This window comes from Sturnira hondurensis, unplaced genomic scaffold, assembly GCF_014824575.4.
Source record: "Sturnira hondurensis isolate 20B ecotype Veracruz unplaced genomic scaffold, ASM1482457v3 Scaffold0004386, whole genome shotgun sequence".
NCBI lineage: Eukaryota > Metazoa > Chordata > Mammalia > Chiroptera > Phyllostomidae > Sturnira > Sturnira hondurensis.
In genome coordinates, this window is record NW_028077017.1 from 45,414 (window position 1) to 61,202 (window position 15,789).

The 15,789-nt window shown below is 39.5% G+C and overlaps 1 protein-coding gene across 2 annotated transcripts; it reads right to left on the reverse strand.

Annotated features, from left to right (window-relative positions):
* Window positions 1-772: 772 nt before the first annotated feature.
* On the reverse strand, window positions 773-14,302 carry LOC118986625 (zinc finger protein 501-like). Of its 2 annotated transcripts, none has more exons than XM_037045597.1 (8): window positions 14,193-14,302; window positions 10,835-10,928; window positions 10,183-10,334; window positions 7,258-7,384; window positions 6,948-7,043; window positions 3,613-3,686; window positions 2,380-2,995; window positions 773-2,295 (listed from the first exon to the last, which is right to left on the reverse strand). In XM_037045597.1, the coding sequence occupies exons 3-8, from the start codon at window positions 10,195-10,197 to the stop codon at window positions 1,793-1,795; spliced, it is 1,431 nt and encodes a 476-aa protein (XP_036901492.1). In that variant the 5' UTR covers window positions 10,198-10,334; window positions 10,835-10,928; window positions 14,193-14,302; the 3' UTR covers window positions 773-1,792. The 2 variants fall into 2 exon arrangements, with proteins under 2 accessions (XP_036901492.1, XP_036901490.1); XM_037045595.1 differs by lacking the exon at window positions 14,193-14,302 and adding an exon at window positions 13,099-13,556 and having other exon boundaries at window positions 2,380-3,004.
* Window positions 14,303-15,789: the final 1,487 nt, after the last annotated feature.

The following is a 15,789-nucleotide window of genomic DNA, read 5'->3' on the forward strand; positions in this document are numbered from 1 at the left end:
ACCCCATGATTTCACATACACACCAGGAATAAAAACATAGTGGCATCAACTGACAGGAGATTAACAATTCCTTTTCAAAATATTTCAAATCTGTTCATATACAATACTATGTATTCTGAGTTAATTATGCATATCCAGACACCCATTTCCTTGACATTTTCAAGCACATCAAAAGGTAATGACGTAGCTCTAGCTGGTATGGCTCAGTGGATTCAGTGCCAGCCTGGGAACCAAAAGGTCGCTGTTTGCCCTGGCTGGTGTAGCTCAGTGGATTGAGCACGAGCCTGGGAACCAAAAGGTCGCTGTTTAATTGCAGGTCAAGGTACATGTCAGGGTTGCGGGCCAGATGCCTGGTAGTGAGTGGGCATGGAGCCAACTGATCCATGTTTCTCTTAAACATTAATGTTTCTCTCCCTCCCATCCACTGTCACTGAAAATAAATGAAATCTTTTTAAAAAGATTAATGCTTTATTAAAAACATAATGCTCTATGTTTTTTAATTCTGAATGATTCTCTACAGTAAGTATTCTGATTTATAGCAATAGCTGAAAACTATTTTTAGCATTCTACTGTGAATTCACTCATACTTTGAAATTATGTTTCAATTACATACATTCCTAAATTTTTACATCTTTAACACCAATTTCAGGCATGAATTCTTTGGGATTTGTGAACTGTATATACTGGACAAAAGCCAACCGTTATTATGAACGTAAAATTCCACACCCATTGTACATTCCCTATAGGTCCACCTGTACAATTTCTTACAATCTTTTTTAAGGTTTTTTCCCTCTGGTATAAATTCTCACATGTCAAATAATCTGTAAATCTTGAAAAAACAGTTCACGACATTCTTCATTAGTATTTTTTCTCTTTGGAATGAATTCTGATGTGGAATAAGATATGGGTAGAGCTTTGCCACATTTTTTATATTTGCTACATTTTACCCAGTATAAATTATAAGATATTGACAGAGGTATGAATGAGGATTAAACACTTTACCAAATTCGTTACATTTTTAAGACTTTTTTCCCATATAAATTCTCTAACCTTGAAGGAAACTTGAATAATGGTTAAAGTTTTGTTAAATTCTTCACATTTTTTGTTTCCCTCCAGCATGAAGTCTCCAATGTCAAGGAATTTTTGAACACTGGGTAAAAGCTTTGCCATATTCTCTACATTTGAACAATTTTCCTCTAGAGACATTAATGATGATTAAAAGGTTTGGCACTTACATCGTTTTTCTCCAATATGAATGACCTGATGCGGTATATGTTTTGAGGAATAAAGACTTTGTCACATAGTCCAAATTGGTAAGATTTATTTCAAGTATGATTACGCAAACAACTGAAGACTGCTTAAAGGCTTGGCCACATTCCCTACATTTACATGGCTTTTCACCAGTATGAATTCTCTGATGTTGAATAAGTTGTGAGGATTCCCTAAAGGCTTTGCCACATTCTCTATATGTATAAGGCTTCTCTCCATTATGAATCGTCTGATGTTGAGTAAGGGTTGGGGATTGTCTAAAGGCTTTATCACATTCGCTACATTTATAAGGCTTCTTCTTCAGTATGAATTTTCCGTTGAATAAGGTTTGGGGAATGGCGAAAGGTTTTACCGTATTTTCTACATATATGAGGCTTTTCACCATTATGAATTCTCTGACAATGACTAAGGTTGGAGGAATCCTAAAGACTTTGCCACATCCTCTGCACTTACGAGAATTCACTCTAGTATGAATTTTCTGATGTTGAGTAAGCACTGAACACTAGCAAAAGGCTTTACCGTATTATCTACATTTGTAAGGCATCTCTCCAGTATGAATTTCCTGATGCTGAGTAAGCACTGAGGACTGACAGAAGACATTACTACATTCTCTATATGCGTAAGGCTTCTCTCCAGTATGAATTTTATGGTGGTTTGTAAGCGTTGAAGACCGGCAAAAGGCTTTACCACATTCTGTACATTTATAAGGCTTCTCTCCAGTATGAATTTTCTGATGTCTAGTAAGGGTTGAGGACAAGCTAAAGGCTTTGCCACATTCTCTACATTTATAACGCTTCTCTCCAGTATGTATTTTCTGATGGTGAGTAAGGGTTGAGGACTGGCGAAAGGCTTTCCCACATTCTCTACATTTATAGGGCTTCTCTCCAATATGAATATTCTGATGTTGAATAAGATTTGAGGACTGGCGAAAGGCTTTACCACATTCTCTACATTCATAAGCCTTCTCTCCAGTATGAATTTTCTGATGTTGAGTAAGGGTTGAGGAGCGGCTAAAGGCTTTACCACATTCTGTACATTTGTAAGGCTTCTCTCCAGTATGAATTTTCTGATGGTTTGTAAGGGTTTCAGAACGGCGAAAGGCTTTGCCACATTCTCTACATTTAAAAGGCTTTTCTTCAGTATGAATTTTCTGATGTTGAGTAAGGGTTGAGGACTGACGAAAGTCTTTACCACATTCTCTACATTTATAAGGCTTCTCTCCAGTATGAATTCTCTGATGAATAGTAAGGATTGAGAACCACCTAAAGGCTTTGCCACATTCTCTACATATATAAGGCTGCTGATTAGTATGTATTCTCTGATGTAGAGTAAGACCTGAAGGCCAATTATATGTTTTACCACGTTCTTTATATTTATGTTTTTCTGCAGTACAGATTTTCTTAACTCCATTTAGATTAAATATTTGACTAAAGAATTTTCCACAGGGTAAACATTTGTATACTTCCCCCTCAACAGGAATATTCTTTTGTTCAGTACTATTTGAAGATTCCTTGAGTAATCCAACACATTTACTTTGTTTCTTTGTCTTTCCCACATTAGGAATAACCTGATGTATACTGTCATTTGATATCTGATCAAAGGTTTCTCCACCTTTGCAATGGTTTTCTGGAAGAGGAGTACTCTGATGTTTACTAGAATTTGACTTACAGTTAAAAATTTTCCAACTTTCATTGCAATGATAACTTCTGTCTTCATTACATGTACTCTGGTAATCCTTAAAATAGAAAGATCTTTAGTGACACCTATAATTACATTCAACATGTACACTTATTCCCACATCGCTATTCTCTGATACCTATTAAACCACGGTGGTTGAATTCAAAATCAATCCCAAGTACATGAAAATTTTATACATTGGAATAAAAGAAAACATTTCTTCTCAATGAAGTATAATAATTCTTAATAAAGAGACTGCCAAACTGGTCACATTTAAATTTTACATATGCATTATAATTCACTAAATTTAACAAACTGATGACTGAAACTTTAATACTACTCTCCATTTCAGGCAATTAAATAATTATTCACATTACAAATTATCAGAGTTCCTTGATTTTGCAGACTGCCTTTAGAAGAATACATATACTTAGAAAACTGTTTATAGGCTTCACATTTGGAAATACATTGTTCCACAAATGTAAGTGACTTAAAGTGGAAGTTTTCCCAAACATAACCTATTTTTAACCTCTTTGGGTAATAAGGATTTTATTATGAATAATTATCTTACATAAGTTCTGCACATTTTAACACCCTTTTTTCTTGTCAAATACTTTCTTATCAGCCTTTTATTACATTATCAAAGATACACCGTTCATATCTTACCAGTATTGTTTTAGAGAATAAATCTTCTATTCCTGGCTTTTGCAACAAGACCTGGTTGTCTTCAGATGACACAGCTGAAAAGATGCAAAATAAAAGTTCACAGTTACAGCTCTCAAGATAATGTACATTGAAGTTAAGCAATTATTGAATGTATTACATGTTTGAGTACTTCAAAAATGTTAAATGTTCAAAGCAAGACCAAGAAAGGTACAATGAAAAGAAACAGAGAGTGCTTACATTTGGCAACCATACTGCCCACATCCCCTGGCACACAATGGCAATATTATAAGAAAACTCCCAGTTTCCAGTTTCTACTCTGAAGAGATGGAAGGTACAGTTGTGTTCAATTATCTTGCTATTTATCAGTTTCTCTGAAATACATTTTTCTGTTTTACGTGACACAGAGTGCTAAAACCATGTGGATAAGAGGTGCATGCATTGTAGTGCATTCTAAAAACAAGAGTAATTGATAACTGATCAAATACCAAGACAGAGCAGGACTGAAGACTACTATCAAGCATACAAAAAACATATGGAAAGATTTTATGACAGTTGGGGGTTTTTTTCATTATATTACCAAAAGAAAACAAACTAAATATAGACAAATGGTATTACACCAAATATGAAAACACTTGCACATTAAGGTAAATACACAGAGGGTTAAAAACGCAACCCATGGAATGGAAGAAAATTTGTGCAAAGCATGTATCTTGTGTTTAATATTCAGAATACATAAAGGACTTTTACAAAACAACATGATAAAAGAAGTAACACAATTTTTAAAATTGCCACAGATAGATGGTTAATATTTTTAAAAAGCAGGATTACAGAATGGACTGAGACAGATGCTTTAATAAGTGGTGTGAGAAAAACTGAATACCCACAAAATAATATAATTCAACCACTTTCTTTAAAAAAAAACAAAAACACCTTTCTTATTTTACTTATTTAAATTTAGACAGCAGGGAAGGGAGAGTGAAAGAGAGAGAGAGAGAGAGAGAGAAACATCAATGTGTGGTTGTCTCTCGCACTCCCCCTACTGGGGGTCTGGGAACCTGGCCTGCAACAGAGGCATGTGCCCTGACTGGGAATAGACCTGGAAACCCTCTTATGGTTCAAAGGACCGCACTCAATCCACTGAGCTACAGTTGCCAGGGCTCAACGACTTTCTTATGCCATGTACCACAATAAACTCAAAGGGATTAAAAAATTAAAATGTAAGACCTGAAGTCATGAAAACACGGTAAGAAAAGAGATTTAATAAACTCTGCCATCACTCTTAGAAAAATGTTTTGATTATATCTTGGTAGGCATAGCAAACAAAATATTAAACCAATGAGATTACAACAAAATAAGGTTTTGCAAAGGAAAGTAAATCATCAAGAAAACAAAGAAAAAACCCAACTATTGAAGAGGGAAAGATATCCACCAATTATGCTAAATACCCAAAAATAAAGGAGGAACGTACACATTATAACACACACACACACACACACACACACACACACACAATCTGACTGAAGAACAGGGAGAGGACCTGAATAAATATTTCTCTAAACAAGGCATAAAGATGGCCAGTAGACATATGAAAAGATGTCCAATGTCATTCATCACCAGAGAAATGCAAATGAGACCACAGAGAAATACCAGCACATACGTATCAGGATGGCAATTATCAATAAATTAACAGACCTGGATGGTGTGGCACAGTGCTGTGAGAGCCACGCTGAGAACCACAAGGTCACAGATTCCGTTCCCAGTCAGGGCACATGCCTGGGCTGCCAGCCACATCCCCAGTTGTGGGCATATGAGGGGCAATGGATGGATGTTTCTCTCACACATCACTGTTTCTCTTCCTTTCTTTCTCCCTCCCTCCCTTTATTTATTTAAATGTAAATAAATAAATCTCTTAAAGAAGTAACAAACAACAAGAACGGGCAATGATGTGGAGAAATGAGAACCTTCATGCTCTGTCAGTGAGATTATAAATAAATAGGTACAGCTACTACAGAAAACAAAGTGAAGCTTCCTCAAAATTTACAGACAAGTACCAAGTAACACAGCAATTCCATTTCTGGGGATTTATCCAAAGAATGTGAGAACATAAATTCAAAATGGAACATTAACCACCATACCCACTAGAGCATTATTTACATGATGGAAGATATAAAACAGAAGAAAAAATGGCCATTGTTATAATGGTACTGAAGCTCTGGACTAAATGAAGGGATTTTATTTTAGTTAATATATAATGACAAAAAAATCATATCTCAATGGGTCTCCTTAAAGCCATGACTCATTATGTTTCTTTAAAAAATAAACTAGAAATATAATATCCATGTTATTGAATATAAAACAAACTTAATTTTATGCACTTTACACTTTCTCAAGGCAAATTCTTTACCAACTTTGTTTTTCAATCCAAAGTATTATTATGATTTAAAATCCCATGTCTCATCATTAAGGAAAAACACAAACCAAAAAGAGATCCTTGTCATGAGAAAAAACAGAGAAGCCACAAGCTGACAAAACATATTTGTAAGAGACAACACACATAAAACTATTACGCAAGACAAAGACATCACGTACAGGACTATTATGCAAGACAAACAAAGATGTGTTCCAACTCAACAGTGACAAAAAAAACAAACCTAAAAAAAAAGGGACAAACACCTTAACAGAAATCACACTAAAAATGACATGTAGATTAAAAATTAATATCCACCTGGCTGGTGTAGCTCAGTGGATTGAGCACGGGCCTGCGAACCAGAGGATCGCGGTTCGATTCCCAGTCAGGGCACATGCCTGGGTTGCAGGCCAGTTCCCAGCAGGGCCACACGAGAGGCAACCACACCTTGATATTTCTCTCCCTCTCTCCTTCCCTTCCCCTCTAAAGATAAATAAATAGAAATTTTTTTTAAAAACTTCCTTCATAAACTCCATTCATGAGACAAAAACAAAACTTAAAAAATAAGGCTTAACTTACAATTTCTCAGTAATGTACACAGATTTTCCCAGGTCCCCACCAAAATTGAAGAGGAGCCAGACCACAGCAGCCCTCAAAGGGGAAGTCAAAGTCAAAGAGGAAGACTTTGCCCCAAATGCTATTAGGATGCCAGAGGTCACTGGAGTAGAACCAGAGTCCCAAGATAATATGGGAGCAAGGGACATACTGGAGACCAGCTGACGCTCTATGACAGCAACAGAGATAAACCTGGGCTTTTCAAAATCCTTTCCACCATAGCACAGCTTCCCAAATCACACCTTAAAGTCTGGCTACTTCTGTGACCTTTGGGCCCCTCACCTGTATCATCTGCTTTGCCATTCCCACCTACCTGGGGGGGCAGGTATTATTTTTTTTCTGCAAACGTCCCAGTACTCCTTTGTTTCCTCCACAGTAGTGACGAGGACTGGCTTAGGGAAAACACAACCTGTTTATAAAAGAAATATTAGTTTTGATAGAGATTCTCCCTCTTATAATCCAGTTTGTGCTCAAGTAAGCAGACTGGTAGAATAATGGTAACCTCCAATTTGTTACCTGAGAGCAAGAATCTAAGTCTACCACACAAAGTAGAGTCCCCAAATGACATTAAATAAAACAAAATCCTGGGGTGGAGCAGGGACTCTGAAGGAAATCATCCTCACCCAGAGAGACCAGGTTCCTGTAGTTCTCCAACATCACGTCCACGTACAATTTTCGCTGAGCTCGGTCCAGGCATTCCCACTCCTCCTGAGAGAAATCTACTAAAACATCCCTGAAGGTCAACGGTCCCTGAAAAATAAGACACATTTATTTTATATTAAGACACATAGGGCCACCATGAATTAATAATGTAACCCAACTTGAAAACAGTGTTAGAAGTGGTTTCAACCTAGGAGAGTATAGTTAATTATCTAGTAACATCATTCTGACCCGGTGGTGTCTCTAACGTATTTTCTAACACTGAGAAATGAAAATGACACATGTCCACCAATCCACTGCAGAGACCTTACTTTTCAGAAAAAATAACCTTTAAAATGAAGGGATAGCACTGGCTTGTGTGGCTCAGTCGACTGAGCACTGGCCGGCAAACCAAAAGGTCACCAGTTTTATTCCCAACAGGGTATGTGCCTGAGTTGGGAGCCAGGGCCCTGTTTGGGGGCATGCAAGAGGCGACTAATTGATGTTTCTCTTTTTCCCTCCCTTCCCTTCTCTCTAAAAATAAATAAATAAAATCTTACAATGAAGGGATAGACATAGGCATGTGGATTGTTGAATGCTGTACTTATATAATTCATGATCCACTACATGTATTTCTCAGCAGGAAAAGACATGGTGAGTCTGAAGTGTAAGAGCTCTTCACATTTAATTCAGAGAACAAATAACTGCAGTTTTGTAAAAATGCAGATTATGAATCAACCATTCTAGGATGGGGCCTGCGTTTCCACATCTTTAACAACTTTACTTTTTATTAGTGACACCATCATCTCTGGTCCATGTGCCATACCTCTGAATAGCACAAAAAGGAAAACAGAAAATAATTCACACATGATTCTGAGCTGAAGGACTTTTGTAAAATTTACAGTTCTGAAGGAATAAGAAACATAACAGCCGCAATATTATTTGAAAATTTAGTGAAGGTAATCCTAAAACAAGATTATTCTGCCTCTTATAAGAATATTTCCTGAAATATACAGTAAAACATAGACCTGGAGTTTTACTCTAAACTGGAGCTAAAATTTTCAAAAAACAAAACAGGCAAATACAAACAGAGACATCACGGATGTTCATTGAGTTTCTGTAACTGAGAAAAACGAAAACATTTTAAGGGAGTAAGAAGACTAAATGTCTCAACTGTTAACATTTTATGTACACAGGAAGATATACATATGGAAACTAGGTACAAATGGAAAGTGACATAAAACAGAATTTTCATGTCAATAAAATTAAGATCATTTTGTGACTCTATAAATCTATTTGTGGATGATACCTTTGTTTTGAAAATAATAAAAAAAAGGAGTGCATGTAATGATGAAATATAAATTAAAGCTAGTGTTTATTAGCCTTTTATTTCCTTTAAAATTTAAAAGCATGCAACATATATTAAAATGGTTATTGTAAACTTTCTTGAAAATACGAAAAGCGATAATGTAGAGTATGTCTGTGAAATGAGTGTGGAATATAACGAAAACTTACAGGAACAAGCCCTGATTCATTTTATCCTCCATATGAAAAGCCAATGATATCTAGGAAATAAACGTAGGGGCTTCGTTTTCCAAAGCAAACAAATACTAAGAGAGGGTTGTTTCCAGATAAAATGTGATGGTTTTTTCAAATTTCTCAATAATTCCCTGCTAGGCCCTTGTTAATGATGAAGGGGAACTACTGACTATATAGTGAAAAGACCACCTCAGCCAAATGAATACCAGGTAGACTAGAACAATGGATATCAAGTGACTTAAGCACATGGAAGGACATGTCATCACTGCTGTGACATTACTGAAAAGAAAAAAAAAGACATAAAGAATGACTGGCCTTGCTATTGAGTGCTGGCCTGCAAAATCAAAGGTCAATGGTTCAAATCCCATTCTCAGCCCAGGCCAGGGTTATGAACCACGTCACTGGTTGGGGACATGTAAGAGGCAACAGATAGATGTTCCTCTTACACATCAATATTCCTCTCCATCTTTATCTCCGTCTCGTCCCCTCTGTGTAAAATATTTTCTTATAATCTCTTTAAAATTTTTAAAAAGAAATCATCATGTGAAAATGATCACAAACATTATTTTTTGCAAATGTCAATGCACATGTACCTCTCGCATGTCAAACACAAATACTGTAGTATATTTATTTTTACTTTATTTTTTTAAGATTGTATTCATTTTTTAGAGAGAGGGGAAGGGAAGGAGAAAGAGGAGAGAAACATCAATGTGTGGTTGTCTCTCACGTGCCCTCTACTGGGGACCTGGCCGGAAACCCAGGCATGTGCCCTGCCTGGGAATCGAACCAGTGACCTTTTGGTTCACAGTCCGTCCGGTGCTGAATCCACTGAGCCATGCCAGCCAGGGCACTTAAATACCGAGTACATTTAAACAGCAAGACTTTTGTATCAAACTAGTAAGCAAGTCTCTTCTATCTACTCCTTTTTGTCAGAACTTTCTGAGCAATCCTGACCAGTAAAATAAGCACTTTTTATTCCTGGTTTAGAGTTGATTCTGCAAACACATGAACCTAAACCTGCATTTCCTTCTCCACCAATACCCAAGCCTCTGAGTCCATCCCAACAGGGATGGTGGACATGGGTGCCTTCCCAGGTTGATCTGTCACAGAGGGGATGTTTTCAGTAATCGAAGGTCATTAATTACAGGTGGAAATTCTTCATGGCCTTTGTCAGCCTGGATGAAGATAATACAGGCTCTGGGACAAAGGGGAGAAGTATATAAACTGGTGACTTTAATGATTATAAGAAAAAAAAAGTAGATAAAAATAACCTCACAACAGAAACAGAAAAATAAATTTTGTAGGTTTTAAATCCACTGATGTTAGGTAGAAAAACAAACATAGCTTCTGACCCAGGAGATACTGTTTACCTGAGAAGCAGCCATGTTGTCCTGGTCCTGCTCCAGGATGTTTTCTCAGGTGACAATATGCTGAGTAGTCACGTCTCTTTTTGAGGATATGGCTTTGAAGGTTTTCACACAGCCTTTCAATCTGCTTCTAGCACACTCACAAGCAGAAGGACCTGAAAATGCTGGAAAGGTTATCCTCCCTTGTCCTTTGTCACAGGAGAGTCAGGAACAGTAAATTCATAAACAGAGAGCACACTGGCAGTTTTCTCTTTTTTCTTCTCAGGTGCTCTCTCCTCAGACTTATGTCCACATAAACTCATACAGCAATGAGAATGTGTGCTGCTCTCCTGAACTCCAAACCCAGCAGAGCACCCCATTGTCTCCACTGACCAAAGTCTGCTCCCAGCTCTTACAAAGGCATGCCAGCATACCTTTTCTTACCTCTTCTCCTTCCCTTTCAACCTAAAGATTATCTGTGTCCTTTCTTTCTGCTAAGTTGTAAGGGCCCTTCTTTTGACTGACTGTTGTTCCCATTTTTCCTAACAGTATTTCTTTAAATAAATTTTTTTATTAAAAAAAAAAAATGCACGACCCAGCTGAGTTGCTCAGTTGATTGCAGCATCACCCCATACACCAAAACTTTGTGAGTCTGATTGCTGGTCAGGGAACTTACCTAGGTTACAGGTCCCATACCCTTCGAGATGCAGTGGGAGAAAGCCCGTCGATTTCTCTTTCACATCAATGTTTCTCTCTCTTTTCCTCTGTCTCTATAATCAATTAAGTATATTCATGAATGATTATATTTTTTTAAATGCATCCCAAAGCATTCCTACATATTCCTGGCTGCACCTTAGATAACCTGGAGCACCTCAATAAACAATGATGCTCCACCCAGAGCAGTTGTACAGCTTTGTGGATGACACAGCTGATGTCATTTCTCAAACTTCTTAAGTGATATAATAGGAACCTGAAAATAAACAGTGTAGCTTTAACAACCATCAGACCCCTAAGGAATAAGGGCCCCTCTCTAAACTATAATTTTACAGGTCTGCAATGCAACCCATGAAATAGTATCTTCATCTAGTTCCCTCCTGGTGCCTGCATTGCTTCTCCAGAACTGTCTTCTGTGTCACTGGACCAAAGATATCAGACCCAGCACAGTTCAGATCTTTGGGTACCGTGAAGATTTGGGGCAGAAATTTCTAAAATAACAGACTCCCACACTGGCTGGTGTAGCTCAGTGAACTGAGTGTCAACCTGTGAACCAAAGGGTTGCTGGTTTGATTCCTACTCAGGGCACACACTTCGATTGTGAGTAAGGTTCCCAGTAGAGGGCGCGCACAAGAGGCAACTACACATTAATGTTTCTTTCCCTTTCTCCCTCCCTCCTCTTTCTCTAAAGATATTTAAACAAAATCTTTTAAAAAAATAAAAAATAGCCCTGGCTGGTGTAGCTCAGTGGATTGAGCGTGGGCCTGCAAACCAAAGATCGTGGTTCGATTCCCAGTCAGGGTACATGCCTGGGCTACAGGCCAGTTCCCAGCAGGGGACGCACGAGAGGCGACCATACATTGATATTTCTCTCCCTCTCTCCTTCCCTTTCCCTCTAAAGATAAACAAATAAAACCTTTTAAAAAATAAAATAATAGACTCCCTGGGCAAAATTTTTTCTTACTTTAAAGAAAATTACAAAGACTTATTTCAGAACTATAAAATGAGCCCTGGCTGGTGTGGCTCAGTGGACTGAGTGCCAGCCTGCAAAGCAAAGGGTCGCTAGATCAATTTCCAGCCAGGGCTCATGCCTGGGTTACAGGCTGGGTCACCAACGGGGAGCACACAAGAGGCAAACCACATGTTGATGTTTTCCTCTCTTTCCCTCTCTCCCTTCCTATCTAAAAATAAATAAAATCTTTAAAAATAAAAAAGAAATATAAAATGATAATGTAAGATGTGATGCTGAAAACTTTAAAAAATATTTCCTATGATAATGTTTATCAAATTACACAATCAATACATGTGCTTTCTGGGAACCATGTTTGAACCAATTGGAACTGAATGTTCCAATTCAGTATTTGTCAGTATTTTCAGAGAATGGACAAGAGGGACTTGAGGGGAACAGCTCCTTTGGGGCTCATAGTCAGTAATTCAGCAAATCACATAACAGGAAGGAAAGAGTTGGAGAAACTCATGAAACTACATCCTGACTGTAGTAAGATAATACACACCTTAATGCCTTAAACTTATGAGATAATACACACCTTACCCACTGCACAATGACATAACCTGATATTATTTATTAAATACCAATGGATGTTCCAACATATGAAAAAGAGTAGAAAGGATACAGGACTCAGAATTTAAACTACACACAACATAGTCAAAAGGAAAACTATCTGGAATTTTTTTTTTAAGGAAATGACTTCTAAGGTTGAAGTTTTGCCCTGACTGGTGTGGTTCTGTGGGTTCAACATCCTTCTGCAAACTGAAAGGTAACTGGTTTGATTCCCAGTCAGGACATATGCCTGGGTTGTGGGATGGGTCCCCAGTTGGGGGTGTGCAAGAGGCTGCTGATTGATGTTTCTCTCCCTCTCCTTCTCCCTCCCTTTCCCCCTCTTGAAAAGAAATAAAATAAAAAAGATAACATCAATGCTTATTTTAAAAGTTAATGACTATTTACAGAAAAGATACCCAACAGACTAAGATTTATCTCAATGTTTTTTAAAGATAAATTCAATGTGAGAGGAAGTAGGAAAAAAAGCTAGTATAATAAAGGCGGGGGAGACCCAATGGTTTTAATATTCCTGGAAAAAAACATCATGTGAGAGCAAATAATTACAAAATTCACAAGCCCTATAAAGTGAAGATTTGTAATTCTAATTCAAATGTATTAAGTGAAAAAAATTAGCAAGCTGATTAAACCACAAGCTGATACCTCACAACTTAATCATCCACATCCAGGTTCCCCTTCTTCCTGGTACCATATTTCTGCGTATGGATCTGTTTCTGTCTCTTCCCTGTATCTCTGCATTCTTGTCCTTTCCAGTTTCCCCTCCAACCTCCTCTGCTCTTTCTTGCCTTTTCTCTATTGCCGTACCTACGCGTGTTCCATGAAACAACTGAAACCTATTTCAGCTGCATTTTTCTCCCGATCTTCCTGATTGCTCCCATCTACCTACCGCCCTTCCCTCCACGCCGGTGTCCCCTCTGCTGCCCCAGTTACAGTCTTTCCTGCCACCTCACCCCACCAGCGGGCTGACTCTCCGTGCCGTTTCTCACTCTGATCCGTCACGCCCAAACCCCCTTTACGTCCTTGCTCTCACTCCCTAACTCGTCCCCTCAGAAACACTTCCTACGCCTGAAGCGCCTCGCTCTTTGCTGCCCCCACGTCCGCTCACAGCCCCCTCTCCCTGTCAGCTCCCCTAGTCTCTCTGGGGCTCCCCGTATCCTCAGCATTTCTCCCCCGTCTTCCTCTTCCGCCTACTTCCTCCACTTACCCTTTCATTCCTACGTCCCTCCCGCCTCCCCTGCGTGGCCGTCTCCTACGGTCCCTCACGGACCTTTTCTCCCCCCAAGTGTCCGTCTCTCTCATTCCGCCTCCGGCTCCGCTCAGTCTCACTCCGCCGCTTTCCGAGCCGCCCCTTCGGCGTCACCGCTTCCACAAATCCCCTCCCCGCGTGGGGCTGATCACCTCTCCCCGGGACAACGTGATTTCCCCACCTAAGACCTACCCTATGGAAAGTGTGCTCTTCCTGGAATTCGGGCCTCTTATTTAAGGGGGGACGAGGCGGTCTCAGGTGGGGCGCACCGCAGATCCCCAAGTCGAGGTGCAATCAGCGGAGACCGACAAGGCGGGGGGAGGGGTACAAAAGAACGCAGAGCGTCCACTCCTCAGGATCTCACAGTGAACCCCGACTCACCGCTGTAGGAGGCTCGGGAAGGGATTTCAACATCTGTAGTGACCCTCAGCCTTTCACAGCTTAGGAAAATTAACCTTCAACTAGGAAAACCCAAAGCAGGAAGAATCGCCTGACCTTTTGTTTCTCCAGTCGGTTCCAAGTCTGAAAGAGACTGCGCATGCTCCTCACTCAAAATACTGATGGGCATGTCAGAGCCTCAGCTGAGCGCTTCCGCAAAGAGTACTGGCAGAGGGGATAGAGGCCGGGCTTGAAAAAGGCCAGATCAGTGATGAGATGAATGGGGGGTGGGGGCAGACTTAGCGGCGTGGCCTGGGCTCCATTCCACCTTGATCTTGGTTATAAACGGTCCTTGGTCATTCATTTATCCACATAATTATTCCTAAAATTTGTACAAGTTCTTTTCAAAGTAAGTATTTTGGTAATCCTACAATGATTAAATTTTGTCTGAGACCTTTACCACGCAAGGAAACCTTCCCTCTGGTCTCTCACCTTTCTCAATTTATACAAAAGGGCACTGGGAGGGAAAAGTGGGCGTTCTGGGGAGGAGTCTGGGCAGATTCCCTAAAACACAGCTGGGAACCTGACCAGAATCCAGGCAAACTGACAATTAGAAAGTGAATGAGTGCCACCTTGTGGAACTGCATGGGAAGAGGCCTGAATTCCATGGGCTCTGCCTCCAAAGATTCTTTTCCAGGTTTAAATATGCTGTTATGAAACCAGAAAAGTTGATGTTTGTGCTGCTTGCCACCACTAGACCCAGTAAGTACAGACAGAGATCGACTCTGTATGGGCGGCTTTATTTAGCTGGCCAGCGATCTGAGAAAACTTTGGGTTATGTACCCTGAGAGAATGTCTTATATTTCATTTCAGGCCAGTCCTTTCTATAAGGAGGGGAAAAGTGTAGTTAAGGGGTTCGGTACTCAGGGGAATAGTTAAGCACATAAAAGCTGCAGCATTCTTTTATCTATGACCCGGGCAATGGTTTCCATTTGTTTTGTCAGTGGATGTCTCACCCTGGAGTACAATGGCTCAGATACCATCTTGATTGCCTGCAGTCCTCCAGAGGCACAAAGGTGGAATTGCTTATGGTCTCCTGGAGTAAAGTTGGGTCATGCCTTCAGTTCCTGAAACAGCAGCTTTTTACAAACATTGATTGCAAAGCTTATTAGCCATTACCTGAAACTAAATTTTTTCCAACATTTGAGTCTCCCATCATTCCCCCACTGTTAGTTTAAACTATCTTATTTCTATGAGATCCACTTCATAAGCAAATACTCATTTTGTTGTAGGCACGTATCCTGTCATTAGACCATCTGGTAGAGGGCTGAGCAATACATTTAATTGCAGATCCCCATAAAGGGGAACATTGTATGCAACAGCAAGCTCTGACAAAGCACAAAACACTTTTTAGCACAGTTGACAAAAGTTGCACTCTCTAGCTGGGGCAACATTAAGGACTTTTTTCCCTCCAAATTATAAGACAACGTTCATTTAGAAAGTTACAGAGGTAGGCTGGAAAGAAGTATTCAAAGTCATGAAAAGCAAGGACCCACAACCTAGATTATCCAGCAAAGCTATCATTTAGAATAGAAAGGCAGCCCTGGCTGGTGTGGCTCAGTGGACTGACTGCCAGCCGGCCTGCAAAAAAGAGGGTTGCTGGTTTGATTCCCAGCCAGGATACATTGCTGGGTTTCAGGCCAGGTCTCCAGTT